Here is a 23,727-nt window from a genome sequence, read left to right on the forward strand (position 1 = left end):
TCTTTTGTACGCCACTGAACTCCAGGAAGAGGCACGGCAGCTGGTTCTGCTAAAAACACACACATTCACCTTTTATTTGTTAGTTGCTGGTGCAAGAGCTCTGAGTCAGCCCCTCACCAAGCTTTGCTATGGATTTTGCTATGGATTTTGCTATGGATTTTGTTGGACAGTTCCTCCTCTGGTCCAGGCCTCCTGGCAAAGCCCTGGTTGCCACCACCCGGTAGCTCTGTTGGACAGCTCCCAGCTGGTCCTACTCCAGCCACCAGTGTCGAAGCAATGATTCCTCAACATCAACTTCATTGGACTTGTCATGTTGTGCGGATGCCTGATTATCATCTTCCAAAGCAACTACTCTATTCCAGACTTAAAAATGGAAAGTGTAATGCGGGTGGTCAACAAAAGAGGTTTAAAGACAGGGAAAATCTTAAAATATGTAGTATAAACACTGACAACTGGGAAACACTGGCCTGCAAGTGCTCCAATTGGAGAACAGCCTTTACCAAAGGTGTCATGGGCTTTGAAGATGCTCAAACTCAGGACAAAAGGGAGAAACATGGTAAGGGGAAGGCTGTGGTCTAAACCAGTGTCCCCAACCTTGGGCCTCCAGCTGTTTTTGGCCTACAACTCCCATCATCCCTGACCACTGGCCTTGCTAGCTAGGGATGATGGGAGCTATAGTCCAAAAACAGCTGGAGGCCCAAGGTTGGGGAACACTGGTCTAAACCACTGAGCCTCTTAGCCTTGCCGATCAGGTCAACGGTTTGAATCCCCATGACGGGGTGAGCTCCCATTTCTCTGTCCCAGCTCCTGCCAACCTAGCAGTTCTAAAGCACACCAGTGCAAGTAGATAAACAGGTACCACTGTGGCGGGAAGATAAACGGTTTTCCATTGCTCCAGAAGTGGTTTAGTCATGCTGGCCACATGACCCGGAAAGCTGTCTGTGGACAAACGCCAGCTGCCTCGGCCTGAAAGCGAGATGAGCACCGCAACCCCATAGTCACCTTTGACAGGACTTAACCGTCCAGGGGTCCTTTACATTTTACCTTTACCTTACATGCAAATATGTGTAACTAAGCCCCAGTGCCATATTTTATAGGAAAAGCAGCTACAGAAAATCATGAATAAAATCATGCTTGGAGCAAATAGTTGACTTTCTTTTGTTATTGCTCATTTCATTGTGTTTTTAGTCAGCACTGCCTGTTGACTGTCCTGACACTTGATTGATTTTTATCCGCTCTTTTTCTCTTGCTGTTATTTATTTGTTTCACTTTTTTAAAAAACAGGGTGGGGGCGTTGCACAGTCAAAAGTTCTCTTCCTCCAAAGTTGGTTTATCCAACTTTGTGGCAATGCATCTTAATGTTAATCACTTCAAGCGTTTATATGCAGAAAAAAATGGGCTATAACTTGAAAAAAATAAAACAAACGAATGAAGCGAGGAGAAAAAAAAAACATAATTCAGTTGTCCCTAAAGCTGACTGAAGGCAAAATAAATTATTTTCTTAGCACAGAATTAACGTGGGGAACCCAAGACCACACAATACTGTGACAGGCAGTATTATAAACAGCTCCAGAATGTGTCCAGAGATGATTGTATTTATAATCTAAACACATTTCCCCCCAGTGTATGTTGATTATTTAGTTTTTCTGCCAAAACAATCCATTTCTAATATATATATACATAAAATGTAGGCAAAAGACCTTCAAGTCTATGGTAGTTAGTAAATGCAACTGGATGCTAGCTAGATGCTCTCCAGATAAAACTCGAATCAGCAGGAGGAGTCTGGGTTCAATGTTGGTGTTCAGATGTTTCTCCCACTATCTGCTATGATTTATGGAATCAAAAGCGGCAAATAAATCAATAAATGCAGCAAAAACAACTTGTTCTTCTTGTTGCCGGTATACTTCCTGCTAATTCAATTTAGCGTGGAGAATTGGTCAATAGTGCTGAATCCCTTGTTCTCCACACAGAATTTTGTTTGCATGTAGCCAGTCTGTTAGTTTTCCTAATAAATGCTAGGCATATAGCTCTGCTTTGTGTTCTGCTTTTCGATTTATCGCGGCCTTTGGCTAGCACAACAATAAAGCTCTTTATTTGTTACCATATATTAAACAACACAAGGGGGCAAACGGATGCTTATTTATTTATTTAGAAATTTATCCTCAGGTGTCTGGAGCACTGCTTTAAATCCAGGCTATTGTTCTCTTCCGATTCCGTTCATGACGGACAAGTTATCCCCCCTGTGTCTGTTCTCTGTCCTTTAAAGCCTTTTCCTTCCATGGGCAGAATGCTGAGCAAGCTGGACCCATGTCAGGCTTCAGGAAATCGGATTCCTCCCCGCCGCCCCGCCGCCCCCCCGGTGGCAGTAGATAAGCAGAACAAAGGAAAAGGAGTCTTCTTACCAGTTGGAAACTTTAGTAATCACAGTGAGAGAACAAAGAACCCATCTCCTAGAAATGGCGGTGCTCCCAATTAAGGATCCCACCCTCTTCCATTCCTATTAATCCACGTCACTCCTACGTCTTGCAATCTGAGCTTGTACCCTCTGTGCTTCCTGTTCTGACACTTTCTGAGCTCTTCTTGACCTTGGGGAGAGCGGAAGAATGCTTTCCAGAGACAGTGAATCTGTTAACCCCCTCTCTCCCAGTGTTTCTTCTGCTAGCTGTTTCCCATCCAGTATTTCCCAGCTTCTGCCTTCTGAACTATGCCCCTCTGCAAACCACTGTTCCAAATCTATGTTGTCCTCTTGCTCCTGGGAAGATTCAGGATCTGGATCAGGGGGAGGGGGAGGCTCCCACCATTCCTCCTCAGTGCAGCCCTCCTCAGCACGGTCCCTGACAACCTACCGGTATTTCTTTGACCCAGCACTGCAATTCTCACGAGCCAGCCTTCTCACCTGGCAGCATCCAAAGGCTCTTGGGAGTTTGTGTTGCCATCCTTCCCGCTTATGGCATTTCACAGCCAATGATGTCACAGCTGTGGCATCTATGACAACAAGTGGGAGGTGGTCTTCAGAAGCTAAGCCCCCAAGCTTTGCCTTTTTGACTTGGGACCTGGCAGTGGTGGGCTTGTACCAAGATGAGCGGCTTTGATGTCTTGACATTCCCTGTGGTGGTTGCCAATTCTAGGCAAAGAATCGCCTGTGCAAGGAATCAGTCCCGTACTGGTGAATATGTGTTTCGTGGCAAAACAGAACTGGGTAGGCTTAACTTCTTGCAATCCTAAACCTGCTGAGTACAATAACTGTGCTGGGTGATCCTATAAATGCTTGCTTAGAAAGTTGTAAGCCCCACTCTGTTCAATCGGGGGTTCTCCAGCGTGCATAGGAATGTAGATTTAAAAGCTGGAAGAGATGCAAGATTCAAGCGATCCGCCCACCTGCTGAAAGTCAGGAGCATCAATATAAAGCCAGCCCTTGACAGCTCAGCGGGCACTATCCAGACACCATACTGTTGCAAGCATGTGCTTGCCAGAAAAGAGCCTACTGGCTGGAGCCTGCTGGATATTTACATCTCACAGAGCTGCGATAGAAGTTTGATTTATTGTGGTGGTTTGGTTTTCCAGATTGCTTTGTTTCATTCTGTGTTATATGAATCGTAGAGTTGGAAGATACCACGAGAGTCATCTAGTCCAACCCCCTGCAAGGCAGGAATTTTTTGCCCAGCGTTGGGCTCGAATCCACCACCCTGAGATTAAGTGACTCATGCTATATATAATCTAGAGAATTTGCACCCTGCTCTTCATCCAGTCGCACCCTGCAGGCTTACAATCTAAACAAAGAAAAAGGACACACAAGGTAAAAGGAAAAGGGAGGGCAGAGGAAAATTAAAATAAAAAGGCACACCAGTTTTCTGAATAGTTGTTCCTATAATGACCAGACAACACAGTTCAGGGGTAGGAGGTGCTTGATGGAGCTGGGCCTCCAACAAAACTGATGAAATGAACCCTGCTTCAACTGAGGCAGTCTGATTGAATAGCTGCCCCAGAGAGAAAGAGAGAGTGAGTTGTATCTTACACTGCGATTGATAACAAAGAGCTCCAGATGACTCGAGTAAGCGAGCCAGGCCACTTGTAGATATATTTATTAATTTAAAACCATTTGTATGCTTCCCCTTGCTTTACTCAAGATTCCAGGGCAGCTCACAGCAAGTGTAAACACCCCGTCAAACACAAACTCAAAAAGCTCAGCCGAAAACACTTAAAGCAGGATAGTGTAATAGAAGCAAATGACACCAGTAGGTGACCAGTAGCAGAGCTTCATGCTCCGGGGGTGTGGCTGGCACGCATCCCGGGGGCGGGGCACGCCGCCCGGAGGGGCGGAGTGCGCATTCTGGGGGCGGGACACCCAGCGTGGGCAGGGGTGCAATTGCGATGGAACCCCACCAGGATCGCGCTGCCCGGGGCGGTACGCTCCCATCGCCCCCCCCTTCCTCTGCCCCTGTAAGTGACATAGCTAAGCCTGGCAAGACAGCTCACTCTGTGGTATTAACCCCTTCATGCATTAATTAGAATTAAGCATGTTGGCTTTATGAGGCTGGTTATCCAACAATCTGGGTGTTTAGTTCTCATTTTTGACCTCTCAAAAGTTATTGAAACCCAGATCACCCATAATATCCTATTGCCCCTTGCAACATTTTATTCTTTCTGACGCGAACTGAATTACTGCAACAGCACCATGTGTTATTTACATGGTTGGATTTATTGTTACACACTCCCAGATTCCCCAAGCGATGAGAATGCCCACATGTTTCAGAAGGATATTGTAGAAGTTAATAATTAGTTAGATTCAAAAGATGCCTTTCGCACCCCTAACAGTTGTTACTCCTGGGTTGTACCGAAGGATGCATCCTTAAGAAAAACATATACTTAATGGCAAATTCTGTTGAACAGATTTAAATTGCCAAATACCGGAAACAAAATCCATATTCTTGAGAAATGGTCGCCTAAAGCTTGGCACGCCATGCTTATGAGCAAATTAACAACACGTAGGAAGCCTGTGGAAGGAGAACCTCAATGCAGTTTGTCAGCTTCAGAAACAATGTTCTATATTTATTTAGCCCTGGAACAAAAGGAAGCCCAATTAAAATATTGGGGCTGGAGCTTTACAGCTGCTGTAATTCAATTTTCTGTTCTGTACTTTTCATTATACTTACTGGTGGCAAATGGGTTGTCGTTTTGTCTGCTTTGCCCCATATTTATGGGCTTTACAGGTAAGTGGGTTTTAAGGGCGCCTAGGTTTGCTTCCTTTTGAACGAGAGGGAGGCTGGAAGCACAGGCTGCGGCAGTTCCGAGGAAGGAGAGCAAAACCCAAAGGCTGTTGAACTGCCTTATCGAAAGCCCTATCAGGCTCTCACCATCAAGGCAGGAGTGAAGGTTGAGGAGCAACAAGGGTGGTTGCCCAGGAAAGTATAAAGACAAGGGAACGTTTCTTGACGTCCTTTTTTTATTTCAGTCTTTACAGAGAGAGGCTATAGAACCCAGCCTCTTGGATAATGGCCGTGTCCCGAATGAATCTCCACCCCCCATCTCTCTCACTCATTCTCATCGTCTCCTCTGCGGGTGCGGCTATGTGCCCTCTGTCTTCAAGCTCTTTGCTCCCCTACTTTCAAGGCTCGCTATTGCCGTGTACATAAACAGTTTTTTTTTTCCTGGTCCTTCGGAATCTCAGTACCTGGAAAAGCAGCGTAGACTAGATCGGGATATTTGAAGGTAATACAAGTGAAACTCGAAAAATTAGAACATCGTGGAAAAGTCCATTTATGTAAGCAATTGTTTTCATTAGCTACTGGAGTTTAATATATGAGATAGACCCATGACATGCAAAGTGAGATATGTCAAGCCTTTGTTTGTTACAATTGTGATGATTATGGCGTACAGCTGATGAGAACCCCAAAGCTGAAATTGTTAATTTGGGGTTCTCATCAGCTGTACGCCATAATCATCACAATTATAACAAATAAAGGCTTGGCATATCTCGCTTTGCATGTCATGAGTCTATCTCATATGTTAGTCGAAACAAAATAGAAAATTCTTTCCAGTAGCACCTTAGAGACCAACTGAGTTTGTTCTTGGTATGAGCTTTCGTGTGCATGCACACTTCTTCAGATACGTGTGCATGCACACGAAAGCTCATACCAAGAACAAACTCAGTTGGTCTGTAAGGTGCTACTGGAAAGAATTTTCTATTTTGTTTCGACTATGGCAGACCAACACAGCTACTCACCTGTAACTCATATATTAGTTTCACCTTTTAAGTTGAATTACTGAAAGAAATGAACCTTTCCACGATATTCTAATTTTTCGAGTTTCACCTGTATGTATAGGGGCAGAGATCTGTTTCTACCCTTTCGAAAACAATCGTTTTCTTTTCTCCTGGCAGCTAGAAGTCACGTGGATAGTAAACCTCCGGAAGCCAAGACTCACCTCTACTTCAAGGTTTCCAAGATACAGGTACATGAGCTTTCCTTTTGCAATTGGTGCTGGTGCTGGGCATAAAGTTAGACTGTTTAGGTGTAAGCAAATGCAACTAAAAACCCAGATCCTTTCAAAAGGCAGGGCACAGAGATTGCACTTTGCCCATGACTTTTCTGCTTCTGATCAAACCCTATGCAGCTTTTCATGCTATCTGGTTCCAGACATCTCTTTGGCCTCCTAAAGCACATGTCTAAAACCCTGCAGGAAGGAAAACAGGTGCAATTTGGAGTGGGGAATCAACAGGTTGGGAAAGGTTAACTTCTGTTCTCCATGCTTCTCCTCCTGAAGCCATTTTTTAGCTGAAAAATGAGGTGGGAACATTTAGGGAGAATGGGATGTGCTTATTTTTTTAAAAAAAAAATATTCAGGGCCCCTCCAGACTCCAGCTTTTATCTGGGAACAATCTATGGAATTAGGCTGTTTTGCGGTTGCATGTGTAATAAAACTACACTAAGTTTATGGGTGTTTTTAAAAGTATGAGCGGAATTGTTTCGTTGTGTATTTAAATCATGTGTAATTGGTTTTTTTATATGTACCGTATTTTTCTGTATATAAGACGATGGGTTTTTTTTATTCAAAAATGTTAAAAATTGGTGGTTGTGTTATACACGGATAGTGCTGTGGCGGGATGGGCGATTGGTGGCAGCGTGAGCAGGAGATTGTCTGCGGAGATTGGACAGGTGATTGGCGGCTTCTGGTGATGATCAGTGGCTTTGGCGAGGCATGCGATTGGCAACGGCGGTCAGGTGTGTGAGTGTTTGGTGGCAATCCCCCCCCCAAAAAAAAAGTTCAACAACTGTGGGCAATTCCCCCCCAAAAAAGGTTGACAACTCTGGGCAAGCTCCCCCCATTTCCTTAATTTGGGTTCCCAAAAATAGGGGCCTTCTTATACATGGGGGGTGTTATACAAGGAAAAATACGGTAATTGGTTTTACATTTGTAAACCGCTTAGAAACTCATTTGGGCAAGGAAGCAGTATATAAATCAATAACAGATAACATAATACGTGTGACTAAGCACAGAAGAAAAAGAACCAGGGTAATAAACAAGAAATCCAAAGGGTGGAATAGAAACACAAATGATCTGGTTCCCCTCAATATCAGGAAAAATGTGAATTCTAAAGGGAACATCTGAAATGCATTGCATTCGGCAATTTGATAAGCAAAGTTCCTTTAAAAAAAGGAGAAAAGTAGGTGAGGCATTTTAGCATACCATCTGAATAGTTTTATGGTTTGTTTTTGTTTTTTAAAAGTACTTTGGTACCTTGGTCCTCAAACGCCTTGGAACTCAAACTACTTGGAACCCAAACACTGCAAAGTGTTCCAGTTTGCGAACTGCTTTTGGAAGCCAAACATGCTCCGTTTTGAGTGTTACACTTCCGATTTGAGTGCCAAAACTTCAGTTTTGAGTGCCACAATTCCGTTTTGAGTGTTATGCTGAGCTCTGTCTGTTTTTGGTATTTATTTTGCGTTTTTGTTTTCGCGGCTCTTTTGTGTGTGTTACTGTGTGGAACCCGGTTCAGCTACTGATTGATTGACTGTGTGACCACACACAGTACATTGTTTATTGCTTTCATGTTATGGATCAATGGTCTCGTTGGATAGTAAAATCCATGTTAAATTGCTGTTTTAGGGGCTGTTTTTGAAAGTCTGGAACGGATTAATCCATTTTGAATTACTTTCTATGGGAAAGCGCACCTTGGTTTTGGAACGCTTTGGTTTTGGAACGGATTAAGTTTGAGAGCCAAGGTACCACTGTATTGTACCGTGGCTTCAAAAGCGCTAACGAAGAAGCTGTAGAACGTATTAGTTAGACCTTTCTTCTACTAGCAAATCTAATCAAGTCTCCATACTCTCTTTTCTTCAGAAGCTAAAACTCCCCAAGATTGTGGAGCAAGATAATACGGAGACACTCAATGCACCTGTGGCAGTAGATGTGAGGGTAAATGTCACCATATTTTGAAGGTCACTCCCCTTAGTTCAGGCCCGAGCATGAGGTAGGGCTAAAAGCAAGACAGTAGCTGCGGGAGACTCCAGTTGAGACTCCAGTACTTTGGCCACCTCATGAGAAGAGAAGACTCCCTAGAAAAGACCCTGATGTTGGGAAAGATGGAGGGCACAAGGAGAAGGGGACGACAGAGGATGAGATGGTTGGACAGTGTTCTCGAAGCTACTAACATGAGTTTGGCCAAACTGCAGGAGGCAGTGAAGGATAGGCGTACCTGGCGTGCTCTGGTCCATGGGGTCACGAAGAGTCGGACACGACTGAACGATTGAACAACAAAAGCTGCGGGAGAAAATCATGTGCTTTGCATAGCTCTTGCATAAAACTATTTGTTGTTCAGCTCCTCGGAGCTGCTCATCATTGAACAAGAGACTACAAGGTATTTCTGGCAGTGCTGGCCAAAATGCCAGATGTCATTGTGCAATGTAAGATTTGGATTTGTCAGTAGACCCCCAAATATTTTTATATATATCTACAGTTGTACCTTGGTTTTTGAACAGCTTAGTTCTCGGACGTTTTGACTCCCGAATGCTGCAAAGTGAGTGTTCCAGTTTGCGAACTGTTTTTTGGAACCTGAAAGTCCGATGAGGCTTCTGCGGCTTCCAGTTAGCTGCAGGAGTTTTAACAGGGATTTCGTAAGTGGCTGTGGAGGCCAATTCTAGATCCGCACGTCCTTCCACAGTGGGAACATAGGTTTCTGGGCGGGAGTTGATCATGGTGAGGGTTTGCCAAGTGTGCCTTCCTCTTAGCGCGTTTCTCCCTTTCGTCCTGAGTTCGAGCATCTTCAAAGCCCATGACACCTTTGGTAAAGGCTGTTCTCCAATTGGAGCACTCGCAGGCCAGTGTTTCCCAGTTGTCGGTGTTTATACTACATTTTTTTAGATTTGCCTTGAGAGAGTCTTTGAACCTCTTTTGTTGACCACCAGCATTAGGCTTTCCATTTTTAAGTTTGGAATAGAGTAGTTGCTTTGGAAGACGATAATCAGGCATCCGCATCACCTGAGGGCCTAAGTTCATCTTGTCCATTCGTTTCAGTAGGTCCCCTCTGAGTTAGTTATTTAGTTAGTTAGTTAGTTGGATACAACCCCATAACTTTTAATAAAAGGTTGTCAAATCTCCCAAATAAGGGAATGTTTCTCACTTATAAATTATCATTGCAGCATCACCACCCGCCCGAATATTTCATTTACCAAATTAAACAGCAACAAAAAAGTATGGGCACAACTAATACTCTTTTTAAGAAAAGGGAGCAATGTCAATGTCACAGCATCAACATTTAGTCTGGTATATACATATTTTAAAATTAAAATCAAAACCATGACACCATGAAGAAGCGTTTGGATTTGATATTCCACTTTATCACTACCCGAAGGAGTCTCAAAGCGGCTAACATTCTCCTTCCCCTTCCTCCCCCACAACAAACACTCTGTAAGGTGAGTGGGGCTGAGAGACTTCAGAGAAGTGTGACTAGCCCATGGTCACCCAGCAGCTGCATGTGGAGGAGCGGGGATGCGAACCCGGTTCACCAGATTATGAGCCTACCACTCTTAACCACTACACCACACTGCTGAAGGAGGAACAGCAGACAAAATCGATGGAATATGCAGAAATGTCAAGTTTAACTGGTAGAATAACAGATCAGGAAGAAGAGTGGGAAATATTTGCGAAATATCTGAAGATTCATTGCAAGCAATTTAAAACGCTAGCAGGATTAGAGTAAAGTCAGCACTATATAATTAAGCTGGAAGGAAAAAACTAATATGGAGTAATTAGAATATGCAGCAGCAGAAGATAATTAGAATGAACCATGGAAGGAGGGGAGGGAAGTTGATGAATAAATGTATTGTCTATTCTTTTTGATGAATGTAAATGTGGAAATTTGTAGAAGAGAAAATTATATTAAACAACAACAACAACAGCAGCAGCAGCAGCAGCAGCAGCAGCAACATTACACTACAGATCGTTCTCTTTTTCCCCAATTAAAACAGTCTTCTTCCCTTCCATCAAACTGCCATTTCCCTTGCAGTAGGAATATGCAGGCACCCTAAGACCCTGTATATATTTTCTTCCTGCAGTGTGTAGCACAGTCCCAACAGGACAGAAAATAACTGGCAAAAATTCCTCAATTAAAACGTTCACATTCTGCTTTACTTTTTGTCACGCTCATAGGCATGTGGAAAGGGGCCGGGGAGGTGGGATGTGGTTTTTTTTTGCCAAATGTAAAATAAAAAAACAATTTACATCCTTGGGGACGGGGGACATGAGTATGTGTAAAAATGTTATTTAAAAAAATAAGATTGTGGGAGGGGGAATTGGGGAGGGGGTTGAGAGCTTCTACTTATTATATGATAAACAAAAAATTGGAAAAAAAAAACAAAAAACCAAAAAAACTCACAGTTCCTGTCTCTCGCGCTCTCTTTCCACAGGACGCCCAAAAGAAAATTGGGCTGATTGAACGGGAAAACAAGACCCTGTCGACACGCCTAGCTCATATATATCGCGGCACGGGCTTGGTGGACTGCTGGAACCCGTACCAAAAAAAGAGGTGGGCAGTTGTGAGTCTTTAATGCCTCTACACCAGGGGTCGCTGAAACGTTATTTCCGGCGCAGAGGAGGAGCTTGCTGCAGCCAATGGGAAGCCGGCCAACATTGTGGAAGGCGATCCCCGCTCTGCTCTGCACCGGTTTAACGTGCATAGCTGTCAACTTTTCCCTTTTCTTGTGAGGAATCCTATTCGGAATAAGGGAATTTCCCTTTAAAAACGGGAAAAGTTGACAGCTATGTTAACGTGGCGCACGGGAGCCAACCGAGCAGGTGGCGGGGTTCCCTGAGCGGGCGGTGGGGATCCATGGGCCGGTTAAATGACCCCCATGGGCCGCTTGTGGCCCACGGGCCTTAGATGGCCAACCCCTGCTCTACACTATCCTTCCGCGAGTGCCAGCTTGGCCCCGCAGCCGTGGTTGTTCGGGGCCGTGGGTGCCATGCGGCATGTATGGCCCTGGGGCTGAAATTTGTGGGTTCCCGGCCCCTTCATGGGGAATTTTGTGGGTGCTCAGGCACCCTGGGGTCCAAGGAGCCAGCACCTATGGTTCCTTTTCTGCTCTGCCTTGAAGCAGGTAATAAATAGATTGGCAGGCCTCTTCCCCCCCCTAGCACTGGGGCAGGCTCCAGTTGGGGCTGCGATGGTTTTGTTCTGGTCCAAGAAGGACCCACAAGACCAGAGGCAATTGCTGTGCTTGGAGATAGAAGCTGGTGTTTGGATTCCCAAAGCAAGGCACTCGCTCACTGCAACAACTCCACTGACTGTTTCCAGGCACAATTCAAAGTGCTGGTTACGACCTATAAAGCGCCACACGGACAGCTTAGGTCCAAGCTATCTGAAAGACCGTATTCCCTCATACGAACCTTCCTGGGTTGTGGGGTCTTCCGGGGAGGTTCTTCTTTCGATCCCGCCACCCTCACAGGCCACGCTTGGCAAGGACACAGGAAAGGGCTCTCAGGCTTTGGAATCCCCTCCCTCGAGAAGTTAGACTGGCTCCCTCCTTGTTGTCCTTCCAGTGAAGACTTCCTTGTTCCAGGAGGCTTTTGGGGAACTGATTGCTTTTAAAGAAAGGACTGATGCCTTGCTATTTTTATTGTAATTATTTGTATGGTTTTAATAGATATATAGAATACAGAAAAAGCACAGGGGGGAATCATTTTAAAAATTAAACAATTAAACATCGATAGACGACAACAACAACAACAACAACAACAACAACAACAACAATTGTGTTTGTGTGTGTGTTTAGCAGTTTTTATTTTCAACTGCAAGCCACCTCAAATCCCTGTCAGGTAGAAAGGTGAGGTATAAACAACAACAACAACAACAACAACAACAACAACAACAACAACAACAACATGATGTGGCAATTAAACAAGACTTGAATGTGAGGGTTTAAAAGGCTTGGTGTGCCCATCCTAGCACCTCCAAGTGCCCCTATTTTCCAGGGACAGTTGCGGATTTACAGAAGCCGTCCCGGTTTCTGATCTGATCCCGGAACGTCCCGCTTTTCCTTAGAACGTCCTTATTTTCATCAGAAAAATGTTGGAGGGTATGGAGTTATTCAACCCACCCCACAAGCCAAGAAGATAAGTAACTATTAAACCTTTAGGAGACATCTGAAGGCAACCCTTTATAGGGAAGTTTTTAAATGTTTATTATGTTTTTTATATGTGTTGGAAGCCTCCCAGTCTGGGAGTGTCTGGGGTATATTATTATTATTATTATTATTATTATTATTATTATTATTAATCAGGGGTCAACAATGTTTACCTCGCCTGGGCCGGTTCACTCCAGTGGAGATCCCTCCGTAGGCCAGATCGTCGCATGCGCGCACACAATTTCCGGTATCTGCGTCTGCGCAGACGCGATTTCTGGCGCCACAGAAACGAGTTCCCGTGCCACGCCACACCGGTTTAGCGCAGTGCGCGGGGACTCGTCGAGCGGGCGGCTCAGTTCGGGGGCGGCTTGTGGGCCGGTTAAACGACCCCCCCCCATGGGCCGCTTGTGGCCCATGGGCCTTAGGTTGCCGACCCTGGGAATAGGGTGTCCCTATTTTCCCCAGAGAAATGTTGTAGGGTCTGCCATACTGGCCCAGAGGGTGTCAGCTGACTGAATTCCAGCACGAATTCTGGCCTATAGAGCACACAGAGCCGGACTTACCTGATGTATTCAGGGACCAGGACCCTCCATAGGAGGTGAACCACCAAAGGCCAACCTGCTGGAGACCCTGGCTGGAGTCCTCCCTGCATCATAGGCTTCCTCCTCATTGTTATCTATTTAATACATGAGTCGTAAAAAGGGGTGTCTCGGAACCAGCCGCTTCTCATGACAGTAAGCTGTTCGTTCATACGGTATAAAATAGGAAAGCTTAATCTCTAGTGAGTTGCCTATCTCTCCCGACTGGCTCCATTTTGAGACTGATGAAATAAAAACGGGGATAAAGTTTGCATTGTAATTTTTATCGGCAAAAAGGGGGGGGGGAGATAATAACAATAAAAATAACAGAACAAACATTTAGGGCTTTAACACTAAGTCAGGTACATCTTCCCTTTTGCTTAAAACTTAAATCTTCTTACGAGTCCTGGAGACCTCGGAAGCTTGCTCACAATTCTGTGACATTTTAATTGCCCTGCTACGGATTTTGGATCCCTCCTCCTAATTTATTCCCAGAGTGGGGAGGGCAAAGGAAAACGTCTAAGAATAAACTTTCTACTTTTATTGCATTTTTATAGCGATAACGTGACAAGAGCTATTTGAGTGGCTCATGACCAGTCAAGAGGAGTGATGTTCTCAACAGATGCTCATCTGCATCCCATCCTCCTGCTGTCTTTTCCATTTAATGAAAGTCACACATTTTTGGGTGGGGACAGTTGCATCCTAATGAGGTGGATTTTAATATGCGATGGCTGAAGAAAGAGCCTCTCCTTAGTGGGACAGCTGTCACAGGATTCCCCACGTAGTCACAAGGGATCTAGAGATACATCTCCTAGATCATTTCTGGTTCCAGCCGGAGGGGCAGTACCCAATAAAAGGGATGCCGGTGGCTCAGTGGTTTAGACCTCTTGGGTTTGCCGATTGGAAGGTCGGCGGTTTGAATCCCTGCGATGGAGTGAGCTCCCCTTGCTCTGTCCCAGCTCCTGCAAACATAGTTTGAAAGCACACCAGTGCAAGTAGATGAATAGGTACCACTGCGACGGGAAGGTAAATGGCGTTTCTGTGCACTCTGGTATTCATAACGGTGTCCCATTGCGCCAGAAGCAGTTTAGTCATGCTGCCCACAAGACCCGGAAAGCTGTCTGTGGACAAACGCCAGCTCCCTCAGCCTGAAAGTGAGATGAGTGCCACAACCCCATAGTCGCCTTTGACTGGACTTAACTGTCCACGGGTCCTTTACCCAATAAAATGGTATTTGCAGGGAGTCAAAGGTGCTGCAGATTTTGAGGCAGCAACACTCCAGCCAGAAACCAGCATCTCCATGAGCTACTCGTCTTAGAATCATAGAACTGTAGAGTTGGAAACATGATGGGCTCTTTCCAATGTTCCACCAGCAGAACTCTACTCGCACTGTGAGATCCTTCCTCTACTTCTCCATTCACCCCCAGATCTGCTCTGGAAGGTCTCCCAAACCCTTCAGAACTGATTTTGAGGGTGCAGTGTGAGGACGCTGTAGGGGACTGGAGGGGAATATTTTATTTTTTGTGCAGAAGTCTTGTGCTAGCAGAATAGGAACACCTGATGCCACCAATAATGATAATGAACCTCAGCCAAAAGTATGTCACCTACTCTCTAATAATAATATTTATTTATTTATTTATTTATTTATTTATTTATTTATTTATTTATTTATTCATTCCCGTACATCTGGCTGGGCTTCCCCAGCCACTCTGGGTGGGTACCAACAGAATATTAAAAGCACAATAAAACATCAAACATTAAGAACTTCCCTAAACAGGGCTGCCTTCAGATAGTTGTTTATCTCCTTGACATCTGATGGGAGGGCGTTCCACAGGGCGGGCACCACTACCAAGAAGGCCCTCTGCCTGGTTCCCTGTAATCTCACTTCTCACAGTGAGGGAACCGCCAGAAGGCCCTCGGAGCTGGACCTCAGTGTCTGGGCTGAACGATGGAGGTAGAGATGCTCCTTCAGATATACTGGGCCGAGGCCATTTAGGGCTTTAAAGGCCAGAACCAACACTTTGGTGCCAAAACCAACCCCCTTCCTCACTTTTCCGGGGCATCCCCTGGGAATGTGGAGTGTTTCTCCACACCCTAGCCTTAACCTGTTTGGGTTTTGCAGTTCACAGCGGCAGAAGCAGAACATAGAAACTGTGAGGATTACCGTGGAGAATCAGGGTATCCTTAGGAGGATCCGAGAGAGAAAGCCAACCTATGACCGGAGGCAGTCAGAGATTGACTGGGAGGCAAGTGCACCTTTCCCCATATTTATCAAAAATGCAAACAACCTCCATTTCCTTTGTTGTAAAAACGTTCAAGCCTTCAAGGTTCAGCTTATATGAGGCCAACCTGGCCGTACTTTGAAGAGGTGGGTGAGGTATAATAGTTGCGAACAAAACAAGTGGAGCGACATGTGAAAAAGTCAAATGTGAGCTTGTGTCCAGCACCAGGACACTGAGAGTAGAAAAATGTGTGTGGATTGTAATTAAATATACCATGTTAAGGCAGCCGACCTACGCACACTGACTTGAAAATAAGTCCTACTGAAATCAGGAGGCTGTGTGCACATTCCTGTCTCCCACAGCTGTTTTGCAAAGCTGGGGACACTCAGCATTCGCCAAAATCCCCATCTATCCTGTAGTTTCTTGAGAAATACTGCGTTTTGATGCCTTTCTCCCCAAACCGACTTCAATCCAATTTGAAGGTGTTAAGCTGGATCAAAACAACCCCGTTCCCTCTCTGCCCACTGGCAAGCCCTTGCAGAGCCAGGCAGAGGCCTGGGCCAGGTAGATAATGTGCCCCCCCTTTTTTTAACCCTGGGGATCTCCGAAGTCTTATAAATAAGTAAATATACAAATAATTTTCACAAAAGTTATGCTGACAAATAATTTTATTTCAAGGCTTGAACCGTATCTTCATATAAAGACAAAACAGTGCTTTAAAAAAATACATTTAAATAGTGGTGAGTGATTGTGAACATGCTGACCGAGGCCCTCTTTAGAATCGGAGGCCCAGGCCAAGTAGCCCATATGACCCCCCCCTCTGTTTGGGCCTGCCCACTGGTGCAGACAGTGGATGACCAATTGCACTGAGTGCACAAGTGTTTTTTGAAACGGAGGGGGGGGGACCTGTTTCCTAGGATTGGGCTTGTGCCCAAATTTTTGTAAGCCAAAAATAGCATATCTCCTGAGTTTACGCCAATAAAACGCAGAAATGCGAGGAGTTAGGAGTCCAACATTGTTTATTGCAAAGCAATAGGTTACAGTCGGATGGTTCCGCAAAACTGCAACCCCACCCTTTGGTCCAGGCAGTTGTATTTATAAAATTTCAAACAAAGCATTTCAATTTCCATTAATCATATACATCATTACCCCATTTCATGTTTTACACATTCGCAATAAGCCCTGGCAATTTCTGCCGATTAATTTCTGATTCCCACCGTGTTCTGTTACATTGTGTTAGTGTGCAGGTTGGGAACCTGTGTTACCTGTAGCCATTTGCACCATGTAGCAACTTAGGTTCTAGCTTTGAGCTGTGATTCACATGTGAGCTGTATTTCTGCCCCATTTGGGAGGGCGGCAACTTGCAAAATCATCGGTTTCATAAAGTAACGGGCTACCATAACTTCTCTGTTAGAAGCACACTCAAGGATTTACAGGGGTACACATTATCACATTTATTGTGGCCCTTTGGGCCGCCACCACATTCCAAGAGAGCATGCCCCACATAGCATCAGGCTGCAAGAAGCACGCCAATCTTGTAGAGAACCATACATCATAAACTTGGTGCTCTTATCCGGAAAGCAACTGCTGCCGAGGGAGAAAAAGACTTCAGACTTTAGAAGTCAGAGAATTGGTGCAGGCGGAAGGGGTTAATCCCCTTTGCCTCAACACTGTGACTTATATCTAGATTTTGTGTGTATGTGTGTGTGTGTGTGTGTGTGTGTGTGTGAGAGAGAGAGAGAGAGAGAGAGAGAGAGAGAGATCTCCTTTGAAGCATAGAAAGCGTCAACCCTCTGCCTAGAGGGTGAGCCTAGAACTTCGTTTCCTGCTTTTATCAGTGGCTGCTGAAATGTAGAAGCTCAATCAATTTTGCGGCTCTCCCTGCCCCCGCCAGCATTTGTACAATATGATAACCGATTATGATCATCTTGCGGGGGGTGGGGGTGGGAACAGGGTGGGAGCAGCAGCGAGGCGCATTTCCCGAAGCTCATGCGTGGGAAACGACGGTTCCAACCTTGTTATTAGCAAGAAGGGAGAGGGTGCAGGGTTTGTGTCGCTCGCCGTCACGTTTCAGCGTTCCCCCCCCCCCTCCTCCCTGGTCTCATTATTGTGCAAAGCCGCCTGCCCCGATTTCTTTTGTCGGTGGAATTAAAATCTCTCCCAAAAAGTCGAGCGGCGTCTCCTCGATGTCAGCAAGCCTCCCACAGGCAGAGGAGGAAGCAGATGGCACAGCTGCAACCTTTTGTCTCTTAGCACAAAAGTTTCTGCCTCTTTGTTCCTCTTCTGAAACTGGGGACTAGGCGATGATGCTTTACCATCACAGATCGCCCGTACCCGGGCCTAAACACTTTCCTTCGTTGCACATACCCCAACTTCCCCACCCCATTGTGCACTCATGATGGCATGTGGTGTGCATGTTACAGGTGACCAGTACGGTTTTCGATACTGTTTGTGCCTGCAAATGTTCCAGGGCAGCCATATGGATTCGTTTCCAATCAGCGCGTGTCCCGCAACTTCCTGACGAAATCCTGTTGGATTTTATACCTCCACTGTCACAGAAGAAGAAGAGGAGGAGTAGTTTGGATTTGATATCCCGCTTTATCACTACCCGAAGGAGTCTCAAAGCAGCTAACATTCTCCTTTCCCTTTCCCTTCCTCCCTCACAACAAACACTCTGTGAGGTGAGTGGGGCTGAGAGACTTCAAAGAAGTGTGACTAGCCCAAGGTCACCCAGCAGCTGCATGTGGAGGAACGGAGACACGAACCCGGTCCCCTAGTTTACGAGCCTACCGCTCTCAACCACTACACCACACGGTGTCAGGCGGCAGTGGATCCAACCCCCACGGGCAGGCCACCAGGAACGGATAAGACAAGGAAAAGTTCTTACCAACTGCTTTTTATTCAATATTCACAGAGAGAGGCTTGGAAATGCTACCTCTTGGAATAATGTCGTTGCCCCGAGTGAGTCTCCACCCACTCTCTCTCATGCGTCATCACTACAGGTGCTGAGATGTGCCCTCTACTTCTGAGCTCTCTGCTCTCCTACTTTCATTGCTCGTCGGGATCTGGGAGAGAGGTGGTCTGGGATGCTTTCTAAAGACACTGTGTCCATCAGCTGTCGTCGTCCCCCCCCCCCGGTGCTTCTTCTTCCTCTCCCATTATTTCCCAGCTTTCCCCCTCATCTGCCTCTGAGCTGTGATCTCCCTCAAACCCATTGTAATTCTGAACTGTCTTCTTCTTCTCTGGAAGGTTCAGGCTGGGGAGCTGGTCTCCACCATTCCTGCTCTTCCCAGTCCCTGATACTCTGCTCTGAATATCAGTTGTAGGGAATCGCAGGTGGACAGGGTGCTCATGCAGGCTTCCCCACAAACATCTGGTTGGCCACTGGGAGAACAGGATGCTGGATTAGAAGTGCCACTGGCCTGATCCAGCCCCAGGGCTCTTATGTTCTTAAGACCACAAACCCTCTATTACTATTACTGTCCATTCCGGGTCGCCCAACCACTGTTACAGTGTCCTTTCCCTTGGCAGATCAAGATGAGCAGGTGACAGCAAAGGTTGCAAGGTTTTTTGCCGGGGCAATTAGAAGAAGATCCATTATTTGACTATTGATCCAAACCCCCCAAAATGTATTTTATATAATTGGCTTATTACCTTTATCTTCTGTATACCGCATTTTGTTTGTTTTATTGCTATGGCTGGTGGCCGATGCAAAGAAAGATTCCTTCCTTCCTTCCTTCCTTCCTTCCTTCCTTCCTTCCTTCCTTCCGGTAAGCCACTAAGAATCTGAGTCTAACTTAGGGGGCAGTTTTGCTCAGTCAAATGCAGTGGGTCACAGAGAAGGAAAGGGGCATGTTTATATAATGTAGTTCTGGTTCTTCTGCACCTACACTAGGAAATTAACTGCATTTTGTACCAGCTGCTGGTTTGGGATCATCGTCACTAGCCCAGCCCTGCATAGAATGCGCTACAGCAATTTAGCCTCAAGGTCAGGAAGATCCAACAGCATTGGTTAAATAGCATCACAATGAAATAATACACAGTTGAGAATGTTGACAATAGGACCCATGGAGGGGACGGGGGGGGGGGGAGTCTCAAGATTCAGAGAAATCTCTTTATACGGATATGTATTTGGTATTGTTATGAATTTATATTTGTAAAATCAAATAGAAACCATTTCAAACAAGCAAAATAGCATCACTGACAAGTTTGTGACCTTGGTTGTCTTCACCCCTGCAGAATTCAAGGAAATATCTGAGGACCAGCACTCGCTTTCTAATCTCAAACCACGAGTAAGTATGAAGCACAGTCCAGACCATGGTGTGTGTATATACACTCACACAGCTACAGCAGAATAAATCTACCACAAATGCACTACTATTGTGTTAACATGTTGCAGAATGCACCAGACACCTTACTTAACTTGCTCCAGGGTTAAACCCTATACAACAGCTCGGAGTATGACTGAATGCTCTGGTCTCTTTAAATCTCCACCCTCTGGGGGCTGTTTCATGTATTACTGGAGTAGCCTCTGAATCAGCATTATACTAGGAGCTCAGCACCCATGCAAATCAAAAGCTGGCCCAATAATGAGCATGAACTTGACTTTTATGCAAGTCTAACACTGTAATATCTATGATGTTTTTGCATTGTCTTTCATGCCTTTTTGTACATACAATGCAATGACAGCCTGCCATGTGCCATTTAGCAATGTATCTCAACTGCCCTGAAGAAGACATATGAAATGAGGACCATACCTGGGTGTCTCGTCAACCAGAGCCTTTCGTGTATACAGTCTTATCTGGAAGATTGAACTATCGAACTCTTGTTCTCAGTTATATTGAATAGCAATTTGCAAAACTATACACACACACACACACACACACACACACAAGTTCTTTGTGATTGTACATAAATACCTTGTGTGGATATTAGTTTGAGTCATAATACCAATTGCATTGGGGCATTCAGTGCATATTATACTTTTGTTGTATAGAGTTGTGTTTGCTTAGTTTTGATTAGATTCTATTCTCTGAATTCCTTCATTGTTGGATCCAGGGTTAAATCCTGGCACGGGAAATAGGCTCTGGAGCTGAGCCCTGGCAGGTTGACTTGTGGCCCCGCGTTAGCCTAACAAAGCATTAAGTGTATCTGAAGAAGTGTGCATGCACACGAAAGCTCATACCAAGAACAAACTCAGTTGGTCTCTAAGGTGCTACTGGAAAGAATTTTCTATTTTGTTTCGACTATGGCAGACCAACACGGCTACCCACCTGTAACTAAAGCATTAAAGGGCCCACCTTTCTCTGATGAAACAGCTACGCTTCCCTGTCTAACATTTCCCCTTCTGATTTGTTGCAGGAAGCTAGGCGGTGTGAGGAATAGCAAACCATTTGGGCCTGTTCGAAGTTCAACAGCTAGTTGATGGCACCGCCAACAACTGGCTGATTTCTTTGTTAGGGTTTCAGAATTAAACATGACGCGCGGAAAGAACGTCTCTTCCTTGCTTCCCTTATGGCAAGTTTGCCAGCGCCAAGGGCACACACCTTCTCAGGATTCTGTTCAAATTCATGAAAAGGAATATTGGAGCCACGTCAGTATTTGCTGTGAAGGCAAATCCTAGCAGCCAGACGGTCAACAGAATACCTGCTGCTGAAAATGTTGCCCATATGTTGTGGTTTGGAGCTACCATACTTCCTTCCTTGCTTTTGGATTGAAGTTTAGTAGCAGATAAGCGCTGTGTATTAGGGACGCGGGTGGCACTGTGGTCTAAACCAGAGAGCCTAGGGCTTGCCAATCAGAAGGTTGGCGGTTCGAATCCCTGCAACGGGGTGAGCTCCCGTTGCTTGGTCCCTGCTGCGGCCAACCTAGCAGTTCGAAACCACATCAAAGTGCAAGTAGATAAATAGGTACAGCTCCAGCAGGAAGGTAAACAGCGTTTCCGTGCGCTGCTCTGGTTCGCCAGAAGCAGCTTAGTCATGCTAGCCACATGAACCAGAAGCTGTAAAGCGAGATGAGCGCCACAACCCCAGAGTCGTCCGTGACTGGACCTAATGGTCAGGGGTCCCTTTACCCTTTAAGCACTGTGTATTTGGCTTTCCCTTAGGAATTTCCCCCCCCCCACACACACACACACCAGCCAGAGCTGACAATACTTCTTCTTCACTGCATCCGATCATGTGGAGATGGGCAAGTCTGGCCCCTGTAATATACAGAATAATGCACTCCCATGATAAATATATTTATTAAATTAAGAACATCAGGGCACCAGTGCTCATTTGAAAGTATTTCTTTGCCGAAGATTCATTCAAATACTGAGTATCACAAAACTTATTGAAATAATGGAACAAGAGTAGAGATGGGATCGTGTCCCACTGTACAGATTGGGGGCGGGCGAAGACATTAAGGTGAGGCAAGCAGGGGTGGCTCAATGCCAACATGGCTGATTGTGCTTATTTCAGAGAAGTAGCACACGTGAAAAGAAAACACCCAAACCTTGCCGGCAGCCAGCAAAACTGCCCACGGCCGCAATCCTAAGCACACTTACCTGGGAGCAAGCCAAACTTAACAGACTTACTTCCAAATAGGGGGAAAAGATGCATATGGCTGAATGGCACCTATTAAAGCTGTTCGCAAGTGGATGAGTAAACGTTTGTTCCTAGGCGTCCACAGGCTGCCTTAGGTGAGAATGAACTGCGGCAATGTGTTATTCCCCGTTCTACCGATAGCTCTGAGAGAAAATGTACCAAAACTTTCTCCATGGATAAGAACTGAAAGCACGGAGCATTTGCAGATATTACTTGATCATCTGTCACCAGGTAGCTGTAATAATCATATGTATTTAAGCACGCAGGGCTGAAAATGCCTCATGCCACACACAGGAGCAGCCCTTTCTCATTAAAGAGGTTCCTCACATGCAGTTTTTGTTCTCTGGTGGTTGCTTCCTTGCGCAAGACATGCACAGCCTGGTATCACAGAATGAGCCACCGTGGGGGGGGGGAAATAAATGATTGCTTTCGCGGAATGCAGCCAAGATGCACGAGGAAGTTGATAAGGCAACATCCGCTACGTAGCAGCGTCTACCTAGTGGTGGAATAGGAGCATTTACATCGAACGCCAATCAAAGGAAGAAGAAGGGGTGGGGTGGGGAAAAGAATATACTTCAAACATTCTTCAAACTAGAAACAGGGATTGAAATTCGGAACAAACAATTGGGGGGGGGAAGTACATCCGAGAGTACAGCACATGTAAACAAAACTCCACAGCTCTCATCCAGACAGTGAGCCATAGAAAAATAACCACATCTACCGAGTGTGCCAACTCAAGCTGAGATGATGGGTTGTCCCACTTTTAACATAACAAAGTGAATTATTTATACAGGAGGAATCAAACTGGTGTGATTTTTTCCAGCTCTCTACCTTCAAGGAACCCTTTTCAGCATCGTTTTGTCCGCTGAGGGTCACCTGAGCATCTGCCATGGAACCCCCGCATGCTTCCTTCCCATGACCTTGGGCCATGTTCCAAGGTCGACACTCCGTTTATGCACCTCAGTGTCTTCAAGCATCTGCTCACATCAACTGAGATGGGTACCATAGAGCACACCACGATATCCCCTGCTGAAGACTGGCAATGGTGGATAAAGTCTCTTTCAAGGACGCATGTCTGCTACAATTAACTGGTTCACTGAGGAACGAACCACTGATAAGTTCCCCCCCTTAAAAAAAAACTCCAAATGCAATTGGCCTTAACATAAATCACTGGCCTTCAACTTGTGGGTCAGAAGCCACTGCAGTGGTACCTTGGAAGTCGAACGGAATCCGTTCCAGGAGTCCATTCGACTTCCAAAACATTCGGAAACTGAGGCGCGGCTTCCGATTGGCTGCAGGAAACTCCTGCAGCCAATCAGAAGCCATGGAAGCCCTGTCAGACATTCGGGTTCCAAAGAAACCTGTCGGACACTCACTTCTGGGTTCCGGCTTTCGGGAGCCAAAATGTTCCGACTCACAAGGCGTTCGGAATCCAAGGTATGACTGTACTAGGTCACAGACTGAATTAATGTGGGCCGCGACAGCAGCACTACCACCATTAAAAATTGGTTAAAAATAATAATGAAGAAATAGGCCCCCCAAATGCATCGGAGGGGGGGTTAAAAGTGGGCCTTGGGTCCCAAAACGTTGAAGACCACTGGTCTAAATCCTTATACTGAGAACTTGAGTTTTAAATGGAATGTTCATGATAAAGGTTTTGGGTGGCACACATTAACAGGCCCAGGAAGAGCTAGTGGAAAGTCTTCCTCAATGGGAATTA

At 45.5% G+C, this 23,727-nt stretch overlaps 1 protein-coding gene across 1 annotated transcript; it reads left to right on the plus strand.

The window, feature by feature from the left end:
* The first annotated feature begins 3,006 nt into the window (after nt 1-3,006).
* CFAP97D1 (CFAP97 domain containing 1) lies at nt 3,007-20,910 on the plus strand. Its single transcript, XM_033169652.1, has 6 exons — nt 3,007-3,199; nt 6,380-6,450; nt 10,905-11,023; nt 15,321-15,444; nt 19,660-19,712; nt 20,782-20,910. The coding sequence occupies exons 1-6, from the start codon at nt 3,079-3,081 to the stop codon at nt 20,843-20,845; spliced, it is 552 nt and encodes a 183-aa protein (XP_033025543.1). The 5' UTR covers nt 3,007-3,078; the 3' UTR covers nt 20,846-20,910.
* Nucleotides 20,911-23,727: the final 2,817 nt, after the last annotated feature.

The sequence above is a fragment of the Lacerta agilis genome, chromosome 14, assembly GCF_009819535.1.
Source record: "Lacerta agilis isolate rLacAgi1 chromosome 14, rLacAgi1.pri, whole genome shotgun sequence".
Classification (NCBI taxonomy): Eukaryota; Metazoa; Chordata; class Lepidosauria; order Squamata; family Lacertidae; genus Lacerta; species Lacerta agilis.